The sequence below is a fragment of the Coptis chinensis genome, chromosome 3, assembly GCF_015680905.1.
Source record: "Coptis chinensis isolate HL-2020 chromosome 3, ASM1568090v1, whole genome shotgun sequence".
NCBI classification, from domain to species: domain Eukaryota; kingdom Viridiplantae; phylum Streptophyta; class Magnoliopsida; order Ranunculales; family Ranunculaceae; genus Coptis; species Coptis chinensis.
Window position 1 is genome coordinate 116,990,678 of NC_141458.1, and position 26,998 is coordinate 117,017,675.

Here is a 26,998-nt window from a genome sequence, read left to right on the forward strand (position 1 = left end):
CCGATAATGCTCGAATCAAGCGAATAAACCCCAGAGCACACCTTCAGCTCGTGGTCCCCTAGGCTTCTTGTTTTAGCAAAACTCAGTCCATTTGAAAAGACTAGCATTTAGCACGTGTTACACACCTGGGATTAAAACTGAAAAATGAGACCCTAATAAATGGGACTAGCACCCACACAAAAACACTAACGTCAACTAGTTACTGTGCGAGATCGCATATCCCATGAAAAGTGGTTGCCGCGAGATCTCATATCCCATGGAAGGTGGTTGTGGTGGGGTTTTTTTTCTTTTAAATTTTCTTTAATAGCCACCATAAAAAAAATTAGTTGTCGCGAGATGACTGTGTTTACTTAAATAGAGTTTTTACTTGTGTTAATTATCAAAACTCTTCTTCATTAATTTGATCACAAAATTTTCTTATAATATATGAAAATATTTGCTACGAGATAGCAAAATTATAGCTCAATTGTACTTTTTTTTTTTGTTATGGTTTTGGTGTTGTTCTTGAAGTGTATAAAAAAACTTTAAAGAATAAAATAAGGTATCATATGTCGTGTGTGTTCAATACACAAAATTTGAAGTGAAAAAAAAAACAAAAAACAAAAAAAAAAATGTCGCAGACTGCCTGCTAGGGCAGGGATCGGATCGGGTCGGGTTCGGGTCGGATATGGCTATATCCGAATCCGAATCCGAACCCGATTATATCCAAAATTTAATATCCGAATCCGACCCGAACCCGACCGAATCCGACTAACCCGATCGGATAACATTAAAAATCCAAAAAAAACCCCAAAAATTATATCCGAATCCGAACCCGAACCCGACATACCCGAATCCGACCCGAATACATAAACGGATATGAAAATCAACCCGAACCCGATGTATTCGGTAATCGGGTCGGGTCGGATTCGGGTCTACCCGACCGATTCCCGCCCGCGCCCGCCGTGGTGGGATGTACGATCAGTAATCGCTTTCACCGTAGATTGTAGCGCGATCTCGCAAAGAACGATACCGTAAAACTATGGGCATGTGAGGTGTAAAATGAAATATAAGAAATAACCATTATTGTTTTACTTTTTGTCAAAGGGGTGTCAATCCCATAAAGTTGGGTGCCAATATTGCGCCCCCAAAAAATAAGCAAAACAGAAAAAGACAAAAAATACGGACACCATGACAGCTTATCCGGCTGGCTCGGTAAAGCCTCTTTATTACATAGTAAAGATGTATACCTCCCCTACACTGTAACACCCTCATTTTATTAAATGTCCAGAATTAATTATTTTGCAAAATAATAATAATAATAATATATTAACTAAGTCTTAAGTTAAGTAGAGTGAATATGTATGTTTGACTTTTTGAAGAAAAAAAAAAAAAAAAAACAGATTGTTTGGTTTGAAAATGATTTAATAGGAAAGTTTTTAAGTTTTAAAATAAAGTGTAAAGATTTTTCTAATAAGGAAACATGGAGAGAATAATTTCGTAATTTATGGGAGAAAATATGAAAAGTTTCTTAAAATAAAATATGGCAGAGAATTCTTTAGAATGGGATGGTTTATAAAAAAGGGAGAATTTTTAAGAAAACTAAATTTTTTGCTTAGAACTAGACAAGTTAAAACAGAGAAGAATAGAGGCCGGATTGTGCATATTTTATCTAGCTGTGGATCGGATTGGTGGCGTTCTATTCTATATATTTTTCTGCAGGAATACGAAGGTGAGTAGATATTTTGTTGAATTTCTTTTATATAAAAATTCTCGTTATTTGTCGATTTCACAATGCTGGAAAATGGTCTGTGCTCATACTGAGTTTTGATTCAGTTTTGATTTAGTTTTAGTACTGTATTTTATTTAGTGTTAACTGTGTTTATATTCGTGTTTATGGATTGAAGAAAACTCTGTCTCCGGAAAACTTGTCCCGATCCCTTGATAACAAGTGATAAATCAATCGATTTCAGGACTATTGTAAATAGATTTGTAGATTGATGTATAGATTATTTGTGGTCGCGTTTTGGTGGATGGTGAAGTGATGGTGTATGGGTGCTGTCGGGATTGAAATTTGGATGGGGTTGTCGAAGCTTTGAATCAGGCATTAATGGCGTCGCCTGTCCTGTTTTTCTTGGATTGAACTCTTGTTGTGGTGATTTTTAATTTGTTGGTTTGAGGTTGGTTATTGATTTTTGAATGGGTGCTGGAGAGTGGTGCAATTAAAGCTTGAAGAAGCATTAATGGAGGTCAAAAATTTCCAGATCTAGTTTAGAGGGAGTGGATGGAGTTAAGGGAATTAGTTTTACCTTTGTTAAAGTTGTAGGCTTTTTCACCAGGATCAAAATCGATGTGATGAGGAAGGGAGGAGAGGTGGCCAGAAACCGAGCTGATGTGGTGGAGGGGATGACGACAATTTGTATCCAGTGCTCCCATCTCACCATTTTAGTTTCTATTTCGGTTGGGCTAGGGCTTTTCTTTTGTTTGGTTGGGCCGAAATCAATTAGTTTTCTTTGGGCCGGTTTAGTTTAAGTTCTTTGGGCCGAACCAATTAAAGTTTTGGGCCAGTTTAATTTCATTTTTTTTTAGTTGTTGTTGGGCCGAAATCTATTAATTCTTTGGGCCAGTTTCAAATTTTGTTTTAGGCCGATTCATATGACTTAAAAATGGATCCAATTGAGTCTTTAAATGTTTAGACTTTTGGGTTTTGGTTTTGGACCTTGATCGTGGGCTATTGAACTATTTTAAACATGGGTTCGGGTTAGTACTTGTTTGGATGACTATCGGTTTATGACTGTTGATTGTTGGGTTTGATTTGTTGACCAATCAACTCTTTGACCGTTGACCGTGGACTGTTGACTGTTTATTGTGTTACATTTTTATGTATTTAATGTTATGGACTAATCAAATGGTAGAATATTGTGGAAGCATATATAAATTGGATTGTCATTATCTAAGAAAGATTTGACGTTGATATTGTGTATTTATTGACACGTGGCGAGAGTAAAATTTTAGAAGATATAATATTCCTAAAACGCTATAAAAATGTTATGTGGTACGTTTGGAGCAATTGTGACACTATGTAGTATGTTGTAATTGTTGTTCTGTTAAATGATATAATATGTTGGGATATATATTAAATGCAATATTTTTAGAGAAATAAATGTAAACGCTCAATCATTATATATGTGAGATGCTACTATGAGGTAGTATAATATTTGTGGATATTTTCCAAGGGATTGTGGCTTAGTGCAATAATTTATTTGGCACGTGAAAGAATGAAAGTTGTTATGAGATGTATTGAGATATTTATAAATATTGTGGCTTAGTGCAATGTATTTGGCATGCACGTGATAAAGTGAAATGATTATGAGATATATATGTATGACACCTGAATAAATTACGTAACAAAAATCCTAGAACCTAGCTACCACAACTCATGTAATTTGGCCATTGTGATGGACGTATGTGATATGATTGGCCCTTGTATAGGGTGTATATATGAGATGTTGATTGACCCTTGTGAAAGAAAATCGTAGCCGAATAGTGGCTTGATTATTCCGTTCACAAAATTAGAACGAGACGCGTGATATTTTATGCCAAATAGTGGCAGTACCCACGTAATGTCGGTTGTGTGGGGGTTACCTGGTATGCGATATCCCGTTTAGGGTAATTACGCTCGGAGTGGTTCATTACGTGAGGGGAGGCATGTGGATGCTCATGTTCAGCGTTGGAGAGCGATTGTGGTAGCCAGGAAAACTAGGTAAGACATAGAGACAACGTGATTCTAGAGACATTTGAAGAAACTTTAAACAATAATTGTGATGATATATCAAAGTATATGTTAAATCTATAATAAATAACTTATTGTAAGTTATGTTGCATTCACAATGGTTTTGTAGAAAAGTGGGTTGAATTGATTATTTATGCAGGTGTGACCCACTCTGTGATTAGGCTTATACTAGTGTAAGTATATAGTAAGTTTTAGTTTTGTTATTTTATTATTAGATGCAATTGATTTAGTATGGTTTGAAGCTAAGGCGCCTCAGTAGAGGAACTACTTGCCTTAATTAGTGTATTTAAGAATGTTGTATTATTCGTTGGAAGTTAAGGCGCATTGGTGGAGGAACTAACTGCCTTATTGATTGTGTATGTATATGTATAAGTATGATTTATATTTTAGGGCTACTCATACCAGCATTGTTTATAATACTGACTCAATTTGCATGTTTGTTTATAAAATGAACCAATTTGATAAGTCTTGATATGATTAGTGGAAGAAAATTGATTGTTGCTTGTAGTTCGCGTTAACGTCTCATTACAGGATATGTTTTGTTTTCCTTTCAGGTGCAATAGATTTTTAATTAAGGCAATGTTGTTTTGTATTTTCAGTTGTAATTATAATTAAAGAGTTGTTGAAAGGAAATTTGTAATTTAATCCTATTTGTGAGTTTTTGGTAATGAAGAAGACTTTTGTTTATTTAAAAAAAATTATTGGTTTCAAATTATTGAAATAGTTAAACGGATAATGGGTTTTTTGGAAGTTGAGAGTGCATCACACCTCGAAAATCGAAGAGTCGGAAACAAATATTGTTTTTCCAATTTTGTCGAAATTCGGAGTGTGACATACACCCTTAACCAGAATTAGTTGCACATACTATCCATTTTACTTTGAAATGGACATGGTCTTTACGTAGTATAAATGTATACCTCCCCTACAGTGGCGAAGCCAGGAATCCCCTCCACATGGGGTACCGAACGTCTCAGTTAAATCACAATTTGTTTTCCCCAGCTAGTAATATATCACCTTACATATATGGAGATATTAAAAATTCAACAATGAATCATATACATCAATATAGTTTGAAATTCCAAAAGTTTGATGAAAATTTCCCAAACGTCAAGAAATTCGACATGTTATACATCACATATTTCACAATCCATACTTTGAAAAATCTACGAAAAATGAGAAATGAGAGAAGTAGATATCAAGTTTTCATACGAAAATTTAGACTTGACTTGTGAAACTTACACAAGGATCAAAACTATCTTCTAGCTGCTTGTAGACGTTTTAAAATACTCCATATCACTTTTAAGTCAATAATTTTGCAAAGTCAGGTAAGGTAAATTATATTATTTCTTAACGAGAAAACAATTGTCCATTTCATTTTGGTCCTTTAGTGATTGTGGTATCAATGCGTTATCGATGGTGAGTATTGAAGTGATGGCTGGGTACATTTATATGGAAGGATTTCATGGCACTAGATAATAGATATTTGTAACTTCAGTAAGTATATTTCAGATTTTCTATCAAATTCACGTGGGGCACGTGTCCCATGTAACTCCATGTGGCTCCGCCACTGCTCCCCTACACCCTTAACCAGAATTAGTTGCACATACTGTCCATTTTACTTTGAAATGGACATGGTCTGAGTAATGGTAGTTTCAGGCTTTCAACAATAGATTGGTCCTACCATCTTGAGACGAGAAGTTTCTTTACCATCTAGCCACAACTGAAGCAATATATCAAGTAGAAAATTGGAATCTTAGAGCATCTTTAGGAGAGAAACTAAGAAAACACCTAAAAATTTTAACCAAACCAAACACCAAACAAAAAAAACACCAACTAACTTCAGGAGAAACATCAAATGACGCGGTTTTGGATAAACCGCGCCATATAGCCCACACGGTTTTCTCAAAATCGCGCCACTGAAGCCCATTTTAGAAGCCCAAGCCCAAAAACCGCGTGCTATAATCTTTTAACCCTCTGCGTGGTTCTCTTTATTTTTCATGTTCCCTCTAATCCTAAACTCATCTCCTTAAAAAAAAAAAAAAAAAAAAACTACCAAAACTCTTGACGATTTTTTAATGGATCATTCATTTTCTTTTGATTCATTTTCTTCTGATTCATCTTCTTCTTCTTCATCAAACTCGAGCTCTGCAAATGATAACACTGCAATTAAGCGTTGTAAAAAATTAGTGGCATGGTTATTGCTCTACTTTTGGTCCGACATCGTTTGGGTTTATTTCGTCAGCAAAAAGCAGAGTCTTCTTATAAACCACATGGTGGTTTGAAAAAAGAAAGAAAATGCAAGAATCGTCAGTACGAGGCAACACTCTCTCGTTTAAATGCCAAATATTTCAGCGCAAATTCTATATTCACTGACCACGACTTTTGACGCCGATTTCGTGTGGGTGAGTCATTGTTTACTCGTATTTTTAATCATCTTAACCATAATATACTATATTTTCAACAAAAAGTTAATAATGCGAGTAAGTTTGGGATTCACCCAAAAATCAAATCACAACCGTCTAAATACTTGCACGAAACCACAACAGTGTTTTGTTTCCAATGCGAACCACATGTTCCTCGCCAAGTTCACGACGCAACTCGCTCAGAAGACTCAGTAGCCACTAGCCAAACCTTGCACATATTCATGGTTCCATTTCTTTCCTTCTGTCATAAGCAAGTACCTTCGCCTAGGCAAAAAGAAAACAGAACATCGTCTACAATGGCAGCACTACCAAACCAATGACGTCTCAATTTTGTTACGTTCTCCCGAGACTTATTTTTCCCTTTAATATATATTTTTTTTTATCCGTGTTACATTGACAAAAGACTTTTGTCACCACCAACTGCAGTAGAAAGTAGAAACCACACCATACGCGTCAATGCCCTCGCGATGATTTTCAGGTAAAACCGTAAAAGAGTTCATTGATTTAATACCGGATCGAAAACCTCAGCTCAGGCAGATTCAGGTATTAAACCGGCTGAATTCCACCCGAATACATATATTTCACGGTGGGTAACATGATGATTTTTTTTGTTTTTGGGTTCTCCCTACATGATTGGGCTTACCAGCCTGGACGAACTCTCATAGTTAGCAGTTCGTAATACAACAAAAATTCAATACAGAAAGTATTCAAATAAAATTCGAACTTCGATAAGAATTTGTTTTTTCAATTCAGATTAAAAAAAATAGAAATAGCAAAAGTTCTGTTCGTAAGTAATTCGAGTATAATATAATATAAAAAAAAAAAAAAAACGAGAAAATTTGATAATAGACTTATAGTAAAAATACGATAAATTCGCGAATAATTCACGAATTATTCGTAGAATTGCTAAGTATGCGAACTCTTAATGCCCTGTGTGAGCCATGGGTCCATGACAACCAAACGTTTGGAATATATATATATATATATAGCTTGACTCATAAAAGGATTTTAAATAAGGACCTTAAATAAGTATCAAATCTAAAACACCCATTAACTTTTTCTGAAATGATTTATAACCTAATCTTTTGTGCAGATATGATCTACTAATCATAAATAACATCTCTACAAAAATTCAACTCGTTTGACAATTTTTAACATTGGCAAAAGATGATTGCAAAAACTAGACATTTCTGGACCTTTATATATATTTTCAAAAGTGGAAAACAATTTTATCTAAGTTAGAGGATATTAAACGAGTTGAATTTTTATAGAGATACTCTTTATGGTTAGTAGATCATATCACAAAAAGATTAGGTTATAAATCATTTTGTAGATTTTAATTTTGACTTATTTAAGTCTTTAGGAAACGGCTATATATATATATATATATATATATATATATATATATATATATATATATATATATATATATATATATATATATATATATATATATAATTGATTCAGTCTTTTATATCCGGTGAATGTGCAAGCAATCGATTTTGCTTGGAGCATCTTCCTAAACCCTAGAGAGGAACAGGTAGCTGTCCCCTAAGGCCCTAAAGAAGACATTCGCAAAACATTTCAGTATTTGAGAGTTTTGCAATAATACCATAAAGACAGGATTTTAGCACTATAATTCTAATGTGTAGAAACTTTCCACAATACAGATAATAATTTGGAAGATTTTCTTCCTTCAGCTCATTTAAGATTTCGAAGTATGCTGTCACCTATATACAGCTCATCGACATCATCGAATGTGATAATTGTGTAAGCCATGCAAGCACAAGGTTTCACAAACAAATTGATAGGTACATGGAGAAATTTTCTATGATTCTGTATACATTATGCGGTTGAATTTAACCATTTAACTGAAGAGGCCAACAATAATAATAACAACTTTCTTCTTATATCATGTTCAAAGAAATTGAAAACAGCAAGTGCCAATGCATCCTAATTGTGTGTGTATTGAGGGGGTTAGCCTCACTATACCATTTCCTTAGAAAACAGTTACATAAAAAAGAAAAACCAAAAGACGGTAACAGAATGCCAACAGAGGGTACCATTTCTGTTGTTGGTATATGCAGATACAGTCTCAAGAAAAAAGATGTAGACCATGAACCAAAATAATCACCTGAGTGTAGCATGATCCATCAACGTGCTCTTGTTCGACACAAATTCTGTTACATGCTTCGACCACCATGTCTTCTCCAATCAGAATCATTTCCTATTAAAAGGTTCAACACAGTAATGGACGAAAAGGAAAAGAAACAGATGTGACCTCCATCAAAAAAATTGTATGCGAAACTCGGTCTATTTTACGTCTCAGAAGAATTTGGTTCTTGATCTGCATGTCTCCTAACTTAAACCAATGCACTGCTGATTCTGAGCACAGGATATAGATTTGAAACCCCGGACTTTTACTGCTTCATGTCTATAACCATTACTTAGAGATCCAAACTCTGACTCATCATCATCACTGTCAATGTCACTTGGGGTCACCCGGTTCTGGTAAGTTCTCCGCCGTAGGACAAATACATTAAAATAATAGCTCACCAAGCTTTTCCAACTTTTTGAGCGAAAGCATTTAGTTAACTGATCCCAGAAATCCTTTTCCATGGACGGAGGGTTCGATCTTACAATAGTCTTGAACTTTTTCTCTTCTCCCACTGTCCATGACAGTGAAACTTCTTCGCCCATATGATGGAATTTCCAACTGTAGAAAGCCAAGCCCAATTCAGACTTCAGCCTCACCTTTTCTTCAGCAGTATGAAATCTAACGCATTCAACAGAACCAGGGACTCGGCAGGTGCATGAATCTTGTCTACCCTTTCCAATGGGATACTTCTCAGCAAGCAAGTTCTGTTCATCTGTTATTAATGGCCATTGAAGGGTTCCCAACCATTTTGGATCTCTCTTATACGCCACACCAGTCCATGCTGGCACTTCAGCTTGATAGAGTGGACCCAATGGGATTCGTTGTCGGGGCTCATCTTCATCACATGGATTGAGGGATTGATGGTCCAAGTCAGGTGACTCAAGAAAAGGGTGACCATTTCTCTGGGATGTAATCCTGGGGCTGCATTTTATTCTGTCTGTAGACAGATGATCAACAATCACTTGATCCTCATACATGGACGGATGAATCTTCTGTTTTTTCTGCAGCATCAAGAATCTCTCTGAATATGTATTATTTAGAATAAAGAAATTGTACACGTTTAGCGTCAGCAGAGTGGGGTTGCTAACTCTCACATATTCCACTGTTCTAAGGGCAAGACTAGGTAAGAAGTATCATAATAAATTGTGGAGACAATGAATTTCCTCAAAAACTTGCTCCCTATTCAATGAAAACCTATTTTATAGCTCCTAATAAAAGCTTGATTTAATAAAAGAGGAGGGGGGGACGAAATGGGAGACATTTAAACAATTCATGGTTATGTCGTATTATCAAACAATGGTCATATTAAGTACCTTTCCTTATTACAACAATTATGTATTCATTAACTATGCTTCCACTGTTATAGCATGTACACAAATAACCTAATTCCTAGACATATATTTTGATCTACAATAGAAATAGCACAACTTTGCATCGTTAAAATGCCACGTGCTCATGGGACCACTAAAAGCATTTAAGGATTGACGAATAAAAGATGTCAAGACCCTCCATTATATTGAAACTTTGAAATCAGAGAGTAATAGTATGTAGAAGCCTCTGAAACTTTTTGAAGATGATCTGTGGAAAAAAATATTGTCCATGTGAACCCATGTGCATGCATTAGTGGTTTTTCTTATATAAGATCATCTCATCACAGAGAAATCCTTGAAGAAGACCACTTCATTCAAGCCTCTCTGGATTTTCACTAAAAGATTGCAGATCAACAAAAACAACTAATGGGCAGGAATCATTATGGTGCAGATGGCTTTAAACCCACACTTAAATCCATGTTGTAGTTGTAAACACGGCAGCCCTGATGCTAAACTACCACAGCAACCAGGCAATCATGACCAGATGGGAGAATCCATTAGAAATATGGTATAGGTGAGAGTGGTGGTCTAAGCAATGGGACATGCCTTGGGAAAAAACTATTATCCGTGCCAATGGTACACAACATGTACCAAACAATGGAAGTAGTTTGCACGGAATGAACTTAATAGAGAATTTTATAGGTGAAGGCAAGTGGTAGATTCCTGATCTTGTAAGGACATTTACTTTGACCACACTACTCGAAGTATTTCTTTTTATACGTAACATTCAAGACATTTTATTTTTCCCTTTTATGAAGAAATTCTTGAATTAATGTACCGACTACCACATTTGACTGTCATTCCCTTTTCATCTAACAGTAAACATTTATCAATTAATAAGAGCATTAACTGATCAGTCGTAGTCTCCTAGACGTCAGATAAAGGAAGAGCGATCTTTTGGGCATGGATAAGATCAGCAAGCTATAATTTCTCTCTCTTTATTAGAGTATTTATGATCCTTCTCAGCCCTGGGTGTAAATCCCGCCTCCTACACCTCACAAAAAAAATGATGACGGCTGGACACTTATTTAAGACCCCTAGAAAAACAGAAGTAAAGGCTATAACAAAAACTCGCAACAAAAAAGGAAGTTGTTGTTTGTGCTTAATCTCCACAATCCTATTTCTCTCTCCAGAATTTCTCTCTTCTTCTCAACTCGACTTTATCTAGTTCAACGAAGAAAAAAACAAAAAAAAAATCATGTTGAACAATCTAAAAGCAACTTTTTATCAATCTCTTGACTCATTCAATGGTGGCTGGACAAATCACAGTTTACTCTGTTCCATATAACTTGTTAAACAGCGTCATAAAAAGAAAATTCAAAGGATTTTATTGACAATTAAGTTATGACATACCAAATCTAATAGGTTTATCTCATCTGCTCATTGGTGTGCAGTTAAAGGGGTAGTGTGGCTTCTATTCTTAACAACGCCTGAGAAACTCAAATATGTGAAATTAAGTTATATTATGCTAATGAAGAAGAAAGTTTAGAGAGAAAGGAGAGAGAAAAGAGAGTATGGCTTAATTAGTTTCGTCCTTCTCTCTCACTTCTTATATAGGAAAATAGTCTGTTTACAACATGGAATAACCTTTACAAAATTAGTTTTGGGTGGGCAAAGTGTCCCACCTATCTAATGAATCACGCAAAAACATGTAATACACTGGTGATCGGCTTGGGCTAATTCAGTTTCAGTCATCAAATAACTGGACAACACATAAAGAATTAAGGCCAAGAATTAAGCAATTTGGCTAATAGAACCCTATATGATCTCCAGTTATTCTTATGCATCTACAATGCATACGCCATTAGATGATGATATGGTTTTTGAAGGAGGGAGAATAAGAGAGAAAAGAGAGCGGGAACCAGATTGTGGAGAGACAACCAGATTGCGGAGATTATCACAAACAGAAAACTTCCTATTTTGTTTTGTTTTGCTTTTTCTTTTTTTATTTCAAAGCTTTTGTTAACGCCCGTTACTTCCCTTTTTTAGGAGTCACGATTTTTTTGTAAGGTGTAAGAGGCAGGATATACACCTGGCCACCCGGGCGGAGAAGATCTGCTCTCTTATGATCAGGTGTAATTGACAGCTTTAGAAACCATGCACCCTATTTATAGTTGTAAAAGTTTCTTGTGCAAAACTGTATTACATATTTGTTCCAAAACATGTCCATTGTTCAGCTAACGTTATCCCAAACAGAGTATTTTAAAGTCCATCGATCTTTATAATTTGGGATCACTCAACCAAATTAATTTCAAAATATAGGAAATCATCAGGGGCTGTAAGAGCTCTTAAACATTTCCTCCCTCTTCTAATTTCTTAAACATAATTCACTAAGGAATACACTACCAGATGGGTGCACAGATAAATCACAGTCAATTAAAAAATATACTAATCCACACCACCATAAATACGTACCTTAAGGAAATCTATAGTTTTGCAGTATTGTTTCTTTGTTGATATATAAGATATTAAAGGCCAAATTTATCAAAGACCTTCAAAGTAGATTATCCCATAAATGGCAAGCAAGAATATAAAAAACAAGCGTATTTCTACAAACAAAGAGAGTAACTAATTTCATCGAATATATAGTGAGTAACGGATATCAAAACAAGTTGTAGTTTTCGACTAGTATAAAAAGTACTAATTAATTTTCAATTATTAACTTGGAACAAATTTAGAAATAAAAAACTGAATTAACGCAAGAACATTCAATAAAGCCAACTCAAAAGAAGATAAGATAAATAACTTTGAGTGTGTACCTGCCCGATAGGATTTTCATTTTCCTCGCTGAAATCAAAAGTTATGTTTTGAAACATTGCATTTCGAGCTAATAGAGCCCAACTTTGAAACTCCTGGCCTCCACATTCCTGCTTAGAAGCATCTATAAGCTTCATACGCGTAGTATCACAAGAACTCTTGGCAATCCCTGTCAACCAATGCAACATTCCCGACAAAGCCTCTCGTTTTCTCTTCCGAGAAAAAACCTTATCATCAACTGCACTTTTGTCTAAAATCACTACATCTTCGTCATCATCAACAACACGTTTGTCAACTCCACCTTTCTCTAACACTCCTATAACCTCATTCCTGTTATAATCACTACTAGAGGGTGACACCGACACTTGAATATCATTATTCATCAAAACCACCTTTTCTGGCACCTCCTCAACTATCCTACTCCCATTTGGTATATCACATAATATATCTTTATAATGTGTTTCCAATACTCCCATATTCCTATCGCATTCCCGTACACCTATACCACCTTTTACGCCTTCAAAACTCCTCAACCATCTATCCAATATATCCAAATACTTGAAGTAAAACAATTTTACAGATGAAGCAACACCTAAACTCAATCCAATCTCCTCAGCAACACAACCCCATAACCCGTTCTTCGATACAAAATCCAACCCACCTTTCTCTCTAACAACCCAAAACAGTTTAAACAAATCTACACATTGCCCATCACCAAGCATAACAGGTAAAGGTCTAAAACAATCAGTTACAGATATATTCTTAAGAAAAACAGATAAAATATGATCAAACAAATACCTCAGCTTACCATCCTTACTACCACAATCATTACTATTCATTTTCAACGAATCCATATCAAGATCAAGACAAAACCCATGATTCTGAAGCTTCTGAAGAATTTCCAAGTAATCTAAAACAGACCCGTTTGATAAAATCGACCAACCAGCCATGGGGTAGTTAAAATAAAAAACAGATTTTTAAAACAACAACAAATTTCTCCCCATCTACACTGTCGTTTTTTAAAAAGTAAGTTGGAATGAAGAAAAGAGACCAAGGCTAGAAAAAAGAGTACCTTTTAATCTTGTGAGAAAGATCGAGTTGTGGCGGGAATTATTAGATTTTCGTTGGATTTTTCTCCCGCGCTTTCTCTCTCTCTCTCTCTCTTTTTCTTGGTTAATTGCAAAAAAGGACACAGGAAAATAGGGGAGGGTTTGGTTGTAAATTTTGAGAAAAGAAAAAATACAGAAATTCTTTTTTGTTTACGGGGAAGAAAATAAGAGATGGAAAAAGGGAGACGTACCAGAGTTTTTGTTAAAATATGAGAGGGGTCCTACTATCTATTAAGAGATATATAAATAGATTGGAAGAGTTTAAGCCATGTGACACCCATCCATCTATGATTTTGTTTTTGTTTTTGTTTTGTTGGGACTAATTGACCACAACCCTAATTTTACAAAATTTGGGATCAAAATTGTAACCCTAATTGATCTTGATGTGTGTTGTTGGTGTTGGGGCCATATCAAGGGTTTTTATAATGAAAAACAAAAGTAGAGTTGTTGTGTATCAAAACTATCAATACAACTCTTTAAAGGAGTTGCTAAAAAAGACATTGGGACCATATATTGCAGCAACAATCTCTATATCGAGGTTGTTATCGATACGATGCATTGTACCTTTTACAGATACAATGCATTGCACAAAAATGGCTTATAAGAAATCAACATAATAGAATTAGGTTAGGATTGCGGGATAATCTTTGATAGAGTGGATGCTATGAATATCATCATACCAAAATATTTTATGCTTACGGAAAAAAGACAGAGAAGATTACATACAAAACTCATTCCTAAATTTGGTTTGTAAAATTTACTACTACAAATGATGAAAAATTACTAAAAACGCATAGTAGATTTAGTAGAATTATAAATTTTGAAACAAGTTTCTATTTTAGCATGAAAATATTTACAATTTTGACCATCAATCTTGTAAATAATTACAACCCAATTCCATATAGTTTGTCTATAGACGTTTTATCTACACACAAAAGCATCCAACTACATAGAGTTAGGTCATGGTTTTTTATAACAATGATCTTGATTATTTTGATAGTCAAAAACAATTGAAAGTTGCAAATTGAATTTTGCAAGGTGTTAGAAGGTGTTAGACGTTGTTTCAAGTTTCAACAAAGTTGGACGCTAGAAAGACTTTTGTTTAAGTGGTGGAAATTTGATAGTGCCTCTAGAGGTACCCCTTGTTTTTTTGAGAAAAGAGTGGAGCTTATTGCACCCTAGGAAAAAGACAAATTTCCTCACCTTTAAATATTATTGAGACTGAGGGGGTGTTGTTCTTTTTATAATTTCACATCCTTCTTCTTATCTCCCCTACCACCATTAATGGTTTTTTGGAGAATGAAAATAATTGCAATATTAATCTTTTCGAGGGCCTCAAATAAAAGTTGGTACGAGTGTTTCTAGTGTCCAACTTTGTTGAACACAATAACGTCCAACCTCAAAAAGACACAGTGGAATTAGGTTATGAGTTTTGGGGCATGTAATCTTTATGCCATGGATATCAAAAGCTTGTAGTCTTGAATCGTTTTCGGCCATCAATTCTACACATTTTTTTAACTTAATTTAGCAAAAATAAAAAACTTAAAAATGAAAACATAGAAGATTGAGCAAATTTTTCAAAACCGTAATTTTAATAATGTTGAGATCATCTTCACAAAAAATCGCAACTTAAACATTTGTTGGAATTGTAATTTTCCTTTTGGGACTTGTCGAAACTACTTTGGAACATGAAAAAACTCCGAAAAACATGATCATGATATATATATATTTTTTTGATAATCTATTGCAATTGATTTTTAAGGATTTCAGATTTAGATATTTGAAAAATAAGGATTTAATTAATAACCAAAAATGGGATTGAGGTTAATATGGGCCCAAAAGTGTTACAAACAGCAGTACTACAGTACAGCAAATCCAGTTCTCCGGTGTCGTCGACAAAAACACAGTCTAAGCCAAACGTGCAAATTCTAATGACGCTGACTTTAGTTCAAATTATGTATAGGCCATCTCATTGTAATAGCCGGTATAGGTCATCAATTTGCACAAAAACTAACATTTTCTCAGTGACAATCTGAAAAATACATCTAATTGTTGGATTGTACGAGAAAACGGCGTACGCCAAAATCTCAAGTTACTTTGTTTAGTGTATCTCCACTTTGTTTAGTGTAGTGTACCTTACAGCCATATATAAATTGATGGACAGGGGGGGTTCCTATCAACTTCATTATTTTAGAGGGGTCTCTGGAAGAATTTTCAAAAACTTCTTCTCCGCACAATTACATACGGTTTGTTTATGACATCAGCGGATAGGCACCTGGCACTTTTTTTTTTTTTTTTGCCACCCCCCATCACGGAATTGAAACAAAAGACCAACCACTTCAGAATATTTCGGTTGTAACATCTAACTTTCCGATTCGCTAATTTATTTATTTGTTTTTGGTAAAGATCCACTAATTATATTAGATTGATGCAATATTGCAATGTGACACCAAATTTCATAGACCAAATGGCACAGCGAACACACGTGACACGTCTAGCTGTATAGCCGACGCACCAACCCCACAGCTGTTATTATTACAGCTGTTATTATTGACTCAATTTTAGAAAAAAACAATTGCTATGATTACAACTAGCAAATCAGCCCGCTGTTGGTTGGCTGGGGATTGTTACATATTTATTGTTAAATTAGTAATTGTTGGTAATAAATAATAACACACTATCATTAACGATAGATAGGGCCGGTCTTGCGTTAAAATGGGCCCAATGCAAGGTCCGTAGAATGAGGCCCTTATTTTCTTTTTTTTTTCAAAAGAATGGATTTTTTATGTGGGTTTTTAATACTGTAGTGGGGATTTTTTTTAGCTTAATGGGGCATTTTGTTTTGGTTTATATTGGGGGCCCTATGCAAGGCCTTAGACGACATTGGCCTAGGGCCGGCCTTGACGATAAGTACACTTAGTCTTCTTCATTCCTAGTACATGGTAATGCTTTTTGGACATGGTATATTGATATTGCTTCATTGCTTGTCTTCAGATTCTTTGGAGTTGTCATGACCGGTACATCCCTAGTCGGGTTAGTTTCCTTTCGGTTGTTAAAAAAATCCATGAGCTAATGCTGCCTCATGGGGAAATGATCCTCTTGTTATACCTTAAGGTAGGCACCATGCATGTAGTGTGCCTACTAAAAAATCAATAGCACTAAATGTAACATAACATAACATTGTAAATTGGAAACGATTGTTATAAGGGGAATAAAAATAAAAGTATAAATTAAAATAAAGTAGTATACCAATTTCAATTAAACTGGGCAATCAACTTGAATTTGCAATGGTATTGGAACGGGCTTAAGGACTGCAATGAGGATGGGTTACCAACATCTGCATGTCAATTTTGATTCAGAAAGAGTTGTGAATATTGTAAATGAATTTGAAGGTATACACCATGGTACTGCTTGGATATAATGCAAGCTATTAGGGTGCACAAACTCAGGTTCATTAACTTGGAAGTTAAGCATATCTACCGAGAAAGCAACAGAGCAGCGGATTTTGTAGCTACATCTTGCTGCCCTGAGGAGGAGATTGTTAGATTTCAAATAGGTCCTTTAGAAGAAAGACTTTCTGTAATAGTGCATGAGGATGCAAATGGATTCATGTACAAAAGGTTTTAAGAAATACAGGTTTTGGTCTAGCCTAACCCATAACTTCAAAACAAAAAAAAACAAAAACTTGAATTTGCAATATTTTTTGCTACAAAACTCATGTTATTCGAGCATTAGTGTAATCTATTAGACATTTTACCTACAAATATATTTTCACTATTTTCCATCGAAAATGTATCAAAGTAAACCGCACAAAAGAAACCTTTGTAGTGCAAATGGAAATAGTCAACTATCCACTTAGTACACCAATTGAAGTACGTCAAAATTAAAATAGTCCAAAAGAACATCCCAGTTTTAGTTGATGTGAACAAATCCAAATGACCAAACTGATGAACCATCAACTGAAGCGCAGCTTAACTTTGTACATAATTAAGCAATGTCTCTTCCTTGAGATTGAGACCTTGGAGAAAAGATCTCTATCTCTTCCGCCCTATTATATTTTAACCTCCTAGCTTACTTCTTCATTTGATATTTGGAGTGCATTTATGAGAACTTCTTGGGGCATTGCTCAGAGCGCGGAGTTCCTTCCTGCAAGGAAGCTTGTGATGGCATTAACATTAGTTTTGAATGAAATCCAATCGAAACTATTGTCACCAACCTTCTTCATTGTAGGGGACATATATTGTCATCAATATATTCGCGACGTGTCATTGTCATTGATCATATCTTGAGACTAACTTATTGGATCATTACAATTAGTCATCTCAAGAGTCATGAGTTACCAAATAATAACTACAGTCATGCCAATTCAAGGCCAACTGTCAACCATAGTAACGCCCCCTAAAAGGGTAGCTATTAACCAATTCAATCAACTTAATGCCCTGCTAAGGATCAACTTTGTTTCAACTATAGTCACGCCAATTCAAGGCTAGCTATCAACTGTGATCTCCAAATCACACGCTCCATCGAACTCAAATGCTACATAGCACCACCACTTCTCACTAGTTGGGGACCTATACTTCTAGGACTGACTCAGTGCAGAACGCTCTCTAAGAGCACTAGGCTCCCATGGGGTACATCGCTCACTTGAGCAAAATGCTCACTCGAGCTTGAATGCTACATATCGCTAACATTTCTCACAAATTGGGAACCTATACTTCAAGGGCCATCCCAGTGCAGAACACTCAATAAAACAATACGCTCACTCGAGCTTAAACGCTCCCTAGAGCAGAACGCTTCCATAAGCGCTAAAAGGTCCCTTGACCTACTGGAGCAGAGCGTTTACATAAGCGCTATATGGTCCCTGGACCTACGCTCACTCGATCATAACGCTTACTTAAGCACTAAAAGGTCCCTTGATCTACTGGAGCAGAACGTTTACATAAGCGCTATATGGTCCCTGGACCTACGCTCACTCGATCATAACGCTTACTTAAGCACTAAAGGTCTTAGACCTACGTGTTGGCATTATCCCTCACATGAGGAGGAAAAGATTTCAGCCTGCGTGGGAAAGCTTGAGCGCACCCGCGCTCAGTTTTGTCTTGCTCGGAGCGCGACCCACGCTCGTGCCTTGATGAACCTACTAACGAGTGAGCGCACTCTGCGCTCGACTTAGCCTTACCGCGAGCGCGACCCGCGCCCATGCCTATTTTGGCAGGATTCTATTTGTCCGGAACCGCGAGTTTTGGCTTATATGTTTGGGTTTTTGGCAAAACCAAACACACGAGAGACAACACAAAAGTCAGAGAAAACCCAATCTTGAAAGCTATCAAGATTGAGAGATAACATTTACAGAGAGACAATCCTGTAAAGAGATAAGAGTGATCTAGTAAAGTGAGAGACTGCAAGGAGTGATTGTAATCTTCCTTCCCACTTTATAAAGGACTAGCTCTTGTGGAAGTAGGCACCATTGGCCGAACCACGATATATCTTTATGTTGTGGTATGCGTTTAATTCTGCTTTACATTATTATTTGTTGTTAATAGTTGTTTAGCGAGTTGGGCATGTTAGTATAGGTTGTAGTTGATATTTAAAATTTGTCTGGAGTTGAATTGTGTTCAAATACAAGTTATCTGTGTAGTGGGGGAATCGATTGGTATTGGTATAAACCCCAACACTACACTCACTAGAGCAGAATGCTCACACACCCTCCAACATGCTCACTGTTCCACTTAGACACGTGTCAAATTATTTCTCTCATCAAATCGTTCTTAAGAAAGCACGACCTAACGAGAGGGGGATGTGTGAGGGACATATATTGTCATCAATATATTCGCGTTACGTGTCATTGCCATTGATCATATCTTATGTCACAGCCTAAAATTTCTAAACAATAACAAAGTGAATATTTGAAATATAAATATCTCAAACATCACTATGTTCACTTGTTTAAAAACCCAGACTATAATGGGGTGGATATAACACATACAAAACCCTAACAACCATATCATAAAAGAATCAACTTAAACTGCACAATCCCCATAATTTTTCCACCATCACTTTATTAAACTATCTTCCATCCAAATAAAACATCAAACAAACTCTCTGAATAAAATTCCTCACTACCATGTTCTCATGTCATGCTAAAAGCAAACTACATTATTACATCTTTCTAATAAGAATCAGACCTAATAAAAGAACTAACGGACTGCTCCAGGCAAGAATCCAAATCACGCCGCGGTTCCACTGCCTTCCACCTATGTTCTCAAGAACACACCCACGTTAGCAAAACAAAGCAAACATGGGATTGACAAAAGCGAATTTCTTTGGTATGAGTAGACTAACCACATATAAACATTTTCAATCTTTACTTATCCAACCAATACTTTAAATATATCATAATATAATCATTCTCATCTTAGAAGACAGATAGTTTCGTCATTTTAACCGGCATAGTTTCTTCCCAAGCAAGACTCTCATCTTATTAACTCGTTATAATAACTTGTTTTAATAACTAAGTAATTGAACTAAAACTTACCGATATCCACTGCTTTATTAGGGTAGGACCGCGTCCCTGCACAAAATATTATTAAGTCCTACCCTCCTGCAAAAGAAAGTTAGAAATTTTATATAACATATGTAGATATCCTATGGGTATTCAAATGTAAGCCCAAACACACTCGCATAATCAAATCAATTTCTCTTATCAATTAATCAATTACTTTTCTTATACACCCACCCTTTAGTACCTACTCCACGATTTGCACTCCACACATTTGCCAAATCACACATTTCTGTGTGCTTCTCTCCCACCGAATACCACAATAGCATAGCCATTTATGGGCTTTCATACACATATTTCACAGTCTCTTCGGGCACAAAAACTCAGGTCATTCATGTCACATTTAATGAATACCTTAGATCATTCCTACCACATTCAAGGAATACCTATCATATCACTAACGGGTCATTCATGACACATTCAATGAATGCCCTGGGTCATTCTCGCCACATTCAAGGAATACCCAACCCTACATTCTCGTACACTCAAGGAATACAACTAACCCGCAAGGCGAATACCTTAGTTCCTCTCTAGGGCAGTCCAAACAATTTGGTCATTCATGGCACATTCAATGAATACCCGGGTCATTCATAGCACATTCAATGAATACCCATTTATAACGCTAACGGGCCATTTATGACACATTCAATAAATGCCCACCTAACATATGACATCATCAGTCATAAAACTCATTTCCAAAACTTGAGGCGTGGAGAGTTCATTAAAAGGGTGCAGTAAATTTGTTTACACATTATTGAATTTTATTGCATATATTATTTCAGAGAACGAAGGAGTATCTTGTTTTTTGTATTTTTAGTTTATGCGTTATTAATTACATGGATGTCTAAGTGTCATAGCGTCGTATATATAACTGAAATATCACATAGTAGCTAATACACGTACACACATATATATAAAGGTCTTAGCCAAGCATGCTAATAGCCCTAGACCTATCCTAATAGACCGAATCAGAATCTGAGTTAAAAGTCAAACTGCGTCAACTGGTCAAAGTCAACCCTGGTCAACAGTCAAAGTCAACCTGCCCATGGTCAACAGCAGTCAACCAGCCCATGGCCAACAGTAGTCAACCAGACCTAAACTCCTCTAACCCAAAAGCCCAAAGCCTAAGGCCCAAAGTCTAAACTTAAGTCCAAAATGAAAATCTAAAATTTAAAAAAAACACATAAGCCTACCCACGATTTGGCCCAAGCCCAAATCGAAATTCACTGTTCACCTTCTTCTTCCTCCAGTACCTCTCCTCCACCTCCAGCCACCACCGGCCATTCAACAAGATGAGTTGGCTCTACCCAAACCACAATAGGAATGGTTCGGCCCAAGCCCAACAGAAAAAGAAATCGCTAGTCATCTTCTTCCCATCATAGCGCCTCCACCACCACAGCCACCATCGGCCATCACTCGCCACCCATATTGAACCCAGCGGTTGGGTTTCTTGAGAAAACCCCTAAACACCTATACCAACAATTCGTGATTCCATTATACTGTGAAAAACTCGAATGGACGCCATTAATGCTTCTGTAAAAGCTTATCCCCACATTCTCCAGCACCCAATCAAACCAAACACCACTTCAAAACCCAACACTTCACCACACAACCAAACATCACCAATTATGACCACAACAGTTCAACATCACCACAAATCAAATAAAACATAATTCAAACACAACAAATAATAGGACGGTTTGGTGCTGATGGCGACGCCATTAACAACCGGTGTCAAGGCTTCGACAGTTCAATGCTCACATTCGTCATAGTTTTATTTACTGTAGTAGTTCAAAATGGTATCTAACAGCCGACACCATTAACAGAGTCGGCACCATAAACAGAGTTTACAAGATAATAAAAAAAAAGAAACTAGTATTACAGATATGATTAGCAGAAAACAAATATTTAAAAACATCATCCGACTACTCACTATTTATAAACCGAACAGCTTCCCGAAAGTGAAAAACCCCAAAAGACCGACATCGACTGTCGCGCGAAAAGATGATCTTCCTCGCTCAAAACCTTTTAAGTAAAACTCCCTTTTTTTCTAAAACTCTCGATGTGTTTTCCCCTCAAAAACTCTACGTGAGAAAACTCATTTTTTTTTATTAGTTTAAAAAAAAACTCACCGAAAAACAAGAACAACACTTATCTATTACTTACGGGACTTTTATCCCTAAGCTGATAGTTATCATATATTATTTTTATCTATTATCATTATTATTATTATTATTATCATTATTATCATTATTATTGTAGGAAAAACAAATAAAAAAGATGGGGTGTTATATCTTGAAACTAACTTATTGAATCGTTACAATTAGTCATCTCAAGAGTCATGAGTTTCCATATGGTTACAAAATGAACATGAATACATGCATTAAATATCATCAATTCATGGAGCACCAAAGGGGGGGAGGGAATTATATATATTTCCTCTCCACTCTCTAAAGGAATGGGGAATTGGAGGCTTTTTCCCCACTCTCCATCTTCTCCGCTCACCATCGGTCACTCTATCACTCGAATCCAAACAATAAACTACGTTTGACTTGATTCAAATTCGTTAGCGAACTGGATACATAGGCAGTTCGATCCGTCGAACTCAGTCACAATATCATTATACTCAAATCATCAACACATGTAAGGTTCGCCCAAAAAGAACCTTTACATTCACCACTGCAAAGTTTTACGGAACTACAAGATGTTGACCCTGACGGAGTTCACCATCATAGATTGGATGTTGGTAGTTTCCAACAATTTGAACCCGAGCATCACCCTTGGTTACATAGATCACGTACACTGTGGGCATTCATATTCCAATAAGGAGCGCCTTGGCAGCATTATAAATTATTGAAACCATTTCAAGAGTTAGAATATATAGTATATAGTGAAAAACTAATAATTAAGATACGATTCGGAGAGAGTACTATTAGTGAAGGTGCCTCGAGTGTTGGTAGAGAGTACCCTCTCATAATCCTAACCAACAACTAACTTGAATGAATTAAAATCATCAATTTATACCTTGTAGAGAACTCCCTTCTCGGCATTCAATTGGAACAATCTCAAGATTGGAAGGTTCCTGTTGTTGATTATTCTATTGAGGCGTCCGACATATGGATTGCATACATCAGATTTTTGGGGTTGTCAATGTTCAACCTAATAGCCTTCTGTTGCAAAGAGCTGAGACTCCTCTATACCGTTTGGTCTTTCTTGTTGATATTCTTGTATCCTAAACTCCTGACAAATAACGTATAATATAAATTTGGATTACCGATTGTTTTGTTGAAGTAGGTTTTCTTTCAATTTTGGTTTAATATAAATGGGGTGTTTGTTTTAAGTATATATATATTTTTTAATTGAAGTGGGGTGTTTCAAAAAGAAGAGTGGGGGTTTTGTTTCTGTCAAGAATAAGAATGGCGGTTAGGTTACACTTAACGAAGAGTTGGTTTTTTTTTATTTGATAATTACTAAAATAGCTCATGCGTAGAATTGAAAATAACGGAAGTAGTTTTTTTTTTTTTTTTTTTTCAACACACATGAAAAAACAATTTTGACTTATATTGGATTATTTTGGTAAGAAGACAAATAATTACTTTTCAAGTAGGGACTATTCTAAAACCTTTGCTGAATTTGGCTAACTATGAACATCCTGGAAGAACCGATATTAATGTAAGTAGGATGGGGCCACAAAAATTAAACAAATCTACTATCTATATACTAAAGTAGAGACCTCTAGGTGAGATTTTTCTCTCTCCTAGGTAGCACTCTAATATCAAAGCTTTTGAGTCTGCTACGCCACGTGGATCTCTAATTGAAACCCTTCCTACTCTAATTGAAACACTTCCTATGTGTAATTAAGGAATAATACTACTCTAATTGAAACACTTCCCACGTGTACTTAAAAGTTTACAATCAAACAATAACCGTGTATGAATGCAACAACTATGTTATGATTTCTGCTTTTTTGAATTGAGTCTTGGTCCTGCAAGTTTGATGTGCTAGACGATTTCCTGACTCCATCAAATAAACTGGTCACTACAGAGTCTTCAAGTCCCACTAGGATTTGCATCGACATCTGGCTGCAAGGGGCAATTCATTTCTTTGGACTTAGGCCTCGAGGCTAGACCTTTCCCTTTTATAGATGAAAACACACTGCCCCCACCATTGTCCTCCATCAATGGCATATTGAGGGTGTGAGAGCCAATGTCGGTTTTAGCCTTTTGACGCCTGCGGACAGACTTCTTCAATTTCTCAGATTCACCATCCCTTACTTCAACAACTGGCACATCCTCATCTAATCCACCTTCTTCTGAGAAAATGTCGTTGACCAGGCTTCTAGACTTTCTATGTCAATTTGGAGGTGGCTCAGAAAACGAAAATGGTCCAAATTCTAAGTAGTGAGCTCTAACTGTCCTGTAAACTGCCATCTCTGTTTCCTTTTCCGTGTGTTTGTTATTCTATGGTTTAAGACGGTAATAGCCCTGTAAACTGCTCATGGCTAGAGAAACCTTACGTTGGGGTGACTCAAACTTGAGGGGCTGTAATGATTCCAATATATCAGAGCATGCACTTCGGGATTGGGTCTGCTCGGCACTGCTTTTCCTGTAATAAGATCCAACAAAGTATTATGAAAAGATTGCCTATTTTTTAGGAACTATATAAGAGTCCTGCTAAAAAATAGGTATAGATTGTTACCAAAATTTTTCCATCCTAACAACACAGAGTCAAGCAATTAAAGTGATAATTACAACTACTAGAGTTACAATAATTCCTCCCAACCCTACCTTAGATACAAGGAAACCAATAACTAAGAGAAGATAATGAATTTGCTTACTACAACAGCAGGGGAGTGTATGCCAAAAAATGGGACAATGTCCACCTACAACCAGTTCTCAACTGCCGATCCCACCACAACACCCACAACCAGTCCCCCAATAGTTATCACAGTTGATTTTCCTGCAAGATGCACAACAACGCACTTCTTATATACTCTCACAAACTGAAAAACTAAATGTCTAGGTGCATTTGGAAACATATTCAAATTAAGATAACAATCAGCATAATAACCTTAACAATTTGACCTCAAGACGTACCCCGACCTAATTCCTGAAACAGATGGTCCCCATTTGGAAGGAAACTACTCACGTAATATAAACTTACTACAGAGTACAGATACTCCGACAAAAGTCATTTGAAACTTCAAAAATTGCTGCAACAGTGTCCTCTTGCAAAACACTTGGAGATTGTTAGAGGAAGGCACCTAGAAGAGTTCATTTACTCTTTTATGACATGGATGAAGTACCCCAAACACTAAACAAAGTATGAAACAACCAAAAAAGCAATAAGAAAAGCAAACTATCTCGCCCCAGATCATGGTGATAGTCTAGAATAACGAGTTTTAGTTTTTAAATGCATCAATCAGTTGTGTATGTACAAGCGAGAAACTAAGTTTCCAGGCCACACCCATTATTCAGAAATTTGCAAAATGTGAACTGTAATGTACTAATGTGAGCGGGCGTGAAGTGCAGTTAAAACTTCAAAAATGTCATACTAAAGCGCGAATCAAACAATGTCACACAAAATAGAGTCCAACAATGTCAAACTAAAATCATGTCAAAAAATGGATATGAAACGTAGACTTCCAACACTTCTACCCAATCAAAACCACAATAGCGTCTTAAGAGGATGATTATGTAATCACAGCACAAGCCTTAACTTCAATTTCAGAGACAAACTTAATGAATAAAATCAAGTATTGATACCATTAAGCAAGGAATAATAGATGAGACACCTATCGTGCTTGGTACAATATGGAGGTACTTTACAACTATGCATGTTTGCGGATTTTCCTTGCAATGCATGTTTTCCAGGAATTACACCTATATATATCCAGTTTGCTACTAGAACTAGGTATGTTGGTACTTTACAAATAAAAAAAGGCATGGGTGCGCATACAACTACAAAAATTCAGCAGAGATGAAAGACTCAAAGACTTTGGTTCGGATAGTGAGGGAGGAGAGGGTGAATCCACCTTGGTACATCCTAAACACAGTGTTCTCCATTAGGAACAAGGTGCTCATGCTAGAGCAATGATTTTTTTTTCCAAGTATTTAGAGATTTAGGCTGACCTCAACCTACAATACTACGTACCACACAACAAAAAGCACTTGAAATTGACCAAACTCTATGGGGGAGATACAAAATGTAAAAACGGACAAAAATATAACAAACTCACGGAGTTTGACAGTGTAGGTAACATACTTGGATATCAAGACTTAATGAGTTTGGCAAAATTGTACCAACCCTGTTAGTGTATACTCACAGTTCACCTAGATCTAGACAGATATGCAAAAAGTTGGTATCATAGTCAAACAATCAAACTCTTTCAACCATATATAAAAAGCCCGAGAGTTTGATTGTATTTCTATTTCCACAAGAGAGTCTAATTTGTATGATCTATAGAACTAACCTGTTAAAATATATAACATATTCTTTAGGGAATTATCCAACAAACAGTGAATAACTAATCTACTGCTTCTACGTATATATAACTTTGTAGCATCAAGTAAAGGAAGCATTTGAAAGTTTGAAACCTTGCAATAGGCATACAGTACTACGTACCACACAACACAGAGCACTTGAAATTGACCAAACTCTGTGGGGGGAGATACAAAATGTAAAAACAGAGAAAAATATAATAAACTCATGGAGTTTGGCAGTGTAGGTAAAAGACTTGGATATCAAGACTTACAGAGTTTGGAAAAATTGTACCAACCCTGTTAGTGTATACTCACAATTCACCAAGATCTAGACAGATATACAAAGAGGTTGTAACTATTCCAGAAAT

General features: G+C 36.1%; 1 protein-coding gene across 2 annotated transcripts; it reads right to left on the reverse strand.

Annotated features, from left to right (window-relative positions):
• Positions 1-8,082: 8,082 nt before the first annotated feature.
• LOC147513452 (AT-rich interactive domain-containing protein 1-like) lies at positions 8,083-13,970 on the reverse strand. 2 transcript variants are annotated; one of them, XM_086596501.1, is made up of 3 exons: positions 13,289-13,970; positions 12,483-13,177; positions 8,083-9,354 (listed from the first exon to the last, which is right to left on the reverse strand). In XM_086596501.1, exons 1-3 carry the CDS (start codon positions 13,428-13,430, stop codon positions 8,554-8,556), a joined length of 1,638 nt encoding a protein of 545 aa, XP_086452627.1. In that variant the 5' UTR covers positions 13,431-13,970; the 3' UTR covers positions 8,083-8,553. The 2 variants fall into 2 exon arrangements, with proteins under 2 accessions (XP_086452627.1, XP_086452626.1); XM_086596500.1 differs by having other exon boundaries at positions 12,483-13,968.
• Between the last annotated feature and the right edge of the window lie 13,028 nt (positions 13,971-26,998).

Coding starts and splice junctions, on each gene's coding strand:
- LOC147513452 (XM_086596500.1), bottom strand. CDS start 13,430: ATGGCTGGTTGGTCGATTTTATCAAACGGGTCTGTTTTAGATTACTTG. Junction 9,355..12,482: donor ATGAAAATCCTATCGGGCAG/GTACACACTCAA, acceptor TTGATGCTGCAG/AAAAAACAGAAGATTCATCC.